Source organism: Aptenodytes forsteri, unplaced genomic scaffold, assembly GCF_000699145.1.
Source record: "Aptenodytes forsteri isolate BGI_AS27 unplaced genomic scaffold, ASM69914v1 Scaffold431, whole genome shotgun sequence".
In the NCBI taxonomy this organism is placed as follows: domain Eukaryota; kingdom Metazoa; phylum Chordata; class Aves; order Sphenisciformes; family Spheniscidae; genus Aptenodytes; species Aptenodytes forsteri.
Genome location: NW_008794622.1, coordinates 47,554 through 50,007, shown reverse-complemented (window position 1 = coordinate 50,007; position 2,454 = coordinate 47,554). Strand labels below are relative to the sequence as shown.

The window sequence follows — 2,454 nt, the reverse complement described above, 5'->3', positions numbered from 1 at the left end:
TCAAATTATGCTCACCTGTTTTGACTATAATGAAAGATTAGAAGCATAGCTTACATGAAGACACCTAGAGTGCAGATATGTAAATTTAGGTGTAGAAATTCTGAATTGAATCCTCCTGTTTAGAGTCAGATGAGATGAATCTTATGGTTGACTGTTTTCAAGTACATATTGGAAGACTTTGTGCAAAGAGAATTTCTAAAGGCACAAACTGTTATGCAAGAAAAGGAGCTGAAGAAATTCAATGGCCTATCATATTTGATGATCAAAACCAATAGAAGATCAAGTAGTCTCTTCTGAATAAAAATGTCAACAAGTAATAAGTAGTTCACCTAGTGTTATCTCTGTTGATTGCATGCTACAGGGTACCAATGGAGCAGGAGAATTCTACCACCACTGTGAAAAATTTTTTCCTTGTTGGTTTTACAGAAAGTGCCATGCTGCAGTTTATTCTCTTCATAACTTTCCTCATAATCTACTCAATGACTTGGCTTGGAAATGTCACCATCATCACCACAGTAATCACAGATCAAGAGCTCCACAAGCCTATGTACTTTTTGTTGGGAAATTTAGCCTTCATAGACCTAAGTGAATCCTCAGTGACTCTGCCCAAGATGCTATGGGACCTCCTCTCTGAGGTTAAGACCATTACTTTTGGGGGATGCATTACACAGATGTTTTTCTTCCATTTCACAGGAGATGCTGTGGCCATCCCGCTCATAGTGATGGCTCTGAATCAGTATGTGGCTCTCCATAAACCTTTTCAGTATCTAAACATTATGAATCACAACGTTCTCCTCAGGCTGGTAGCAGGAGCATGGGTAGAGGGGTTTGTTCATTCTGTTGTGCAGGTAGCACTGGTCATTCGGTTGCCATTCTGTGGACCAAATTTTCTAGACAATTTCTACTGTGATGTCCCACAGGTAATCAAACTGGCCTGTAGAGATATCTATGTGGTTGAACTACTCATGGTGTCCAATAGCGGACTGCTTACAACCCTCATCTTCATTGCCCTGATTGTGTCATATGCTGTCATCCTGGTCAAAATCAGGACACGTATCACAGAGGGGAAGCACAAAGCCTTTTCCACTTGTGGAGCTCAGGTTGCAGTGGTGAGCATCCATTTTTGTACACTGCATCTTCATCTATGCACGTCCATTCCAAAAGCTTGTGGTGGACAAAGCCATATCATCTCTTTATACAGTCATCACTCCAATGCTTAATCCCATAATCTACACACTGAGGAACACGGAGACGAAGAATGCCATCAACAGATTACTCAACATCTTTTTCAGAATGAGAAATTCACAGCTATTCTTCCTTTCTTAGATGGTTGTTTTCTTTTACAGAGAAATGTAAAAACAAAGCAGATACTGTCGACTTAATAATTGACTTTTGCTTTTGACAAAGAAGGAAATTTAATTAACAATAATTAGCATGAGACTAAAATGACAGTGCTGCCTCTCAATGTAATAACTGCTTGGGAACCAAAGTGGTCGCCGACTAATGAAACAGTGAAGTCAATCTTCCTCTGAAGGGGAGATTTGGATGAGAGACCTCCAGAGATACTGTCTCACCAACATTTCTGTGCTTCTGTGATTCTGTGGTCTGTGGAGTCTGCAGCCTGAATTTCAAAACCACTGTAGTTTTAATATGTCTGTACCTGAACTAGTCATTCTGTATCCCTTTCCTGAGTCAAGGCAGACAAATCGGCACTTTTTGGAAGGGATTTCTCTAGGCATTTCAAATATTTACCTTAGGACGCTTACCCTAGAAATGCTTATGTCATTACATTGATTTTGAAGGGAGTCTCTATGACTAGTGGAGCTACCTACAATTTCGAGCTTCAAAATTAGATAAATTGAATACCAAACCATAGGTCCTTGGTGATTCAGTGATGATTCTTGACTTAACTCAATGATATATTTGTGAACATTATTCTATTTCAATAACACTGTAGTATTTTATCTTCTTTAATGAACTAGATTTCCACTGTATTTATGCTTTTCAATATTCTGAAATGCTGCCTCTTGCACAGCTCATTGTATGTATTTTTGAACATTCTTTTCTAATACAAAAGAGAAACAACTATAATTGGAACAACAAAAATTGGGAAATCAAATACACTGTTCACATTGAGTGGCACTCATTGGCTTGATTCATTTGCCAGCTCATAAGCCTTCAGCCTAGTCTTCAACCGCTAGCTCTGACAGATGCAGATCTCCTTTAAGTGTTGTCTCACACCTGGACATCTCACAGACTTTGGAGTACCTCAGATCATAGAATCATAGAATCATTAAGGTTGGAAAAGACCTCTAAGATCATCGAGTCCAATCGTCAACCCAACACCACCATGCCCACTAAGCCATGTCCCTAAGCGCCTCATCTACACGTCTTTTGAATGCTTCCAGGGATGGGGACTCCACCACTTCCCTGGGCAGCCTGTTCCAATGTTTA

At 39.7% G+C, this 2,454-nt stretch overlaps 1 protein-coding gene across 1 annotated transcript; it reads left to right on the top strand.

Annotated features, from left to right (window-relative positions):
- Window positions 1–368: 368 nt before the first annotated feature.
- LOC103893949 (olfactory receptor 4D10-like) lies at window positions 369–1,326 on the top strand. The gene is given in 2 exon segments (XM_009273253.2): window positions 369–1,121; window positions 1,123–1,326. Coding segments are annotated over 2 exon segments (957 nt in total).
- Window positions 1,327–2,454: the final 1,128 nt, after the last annotated feature.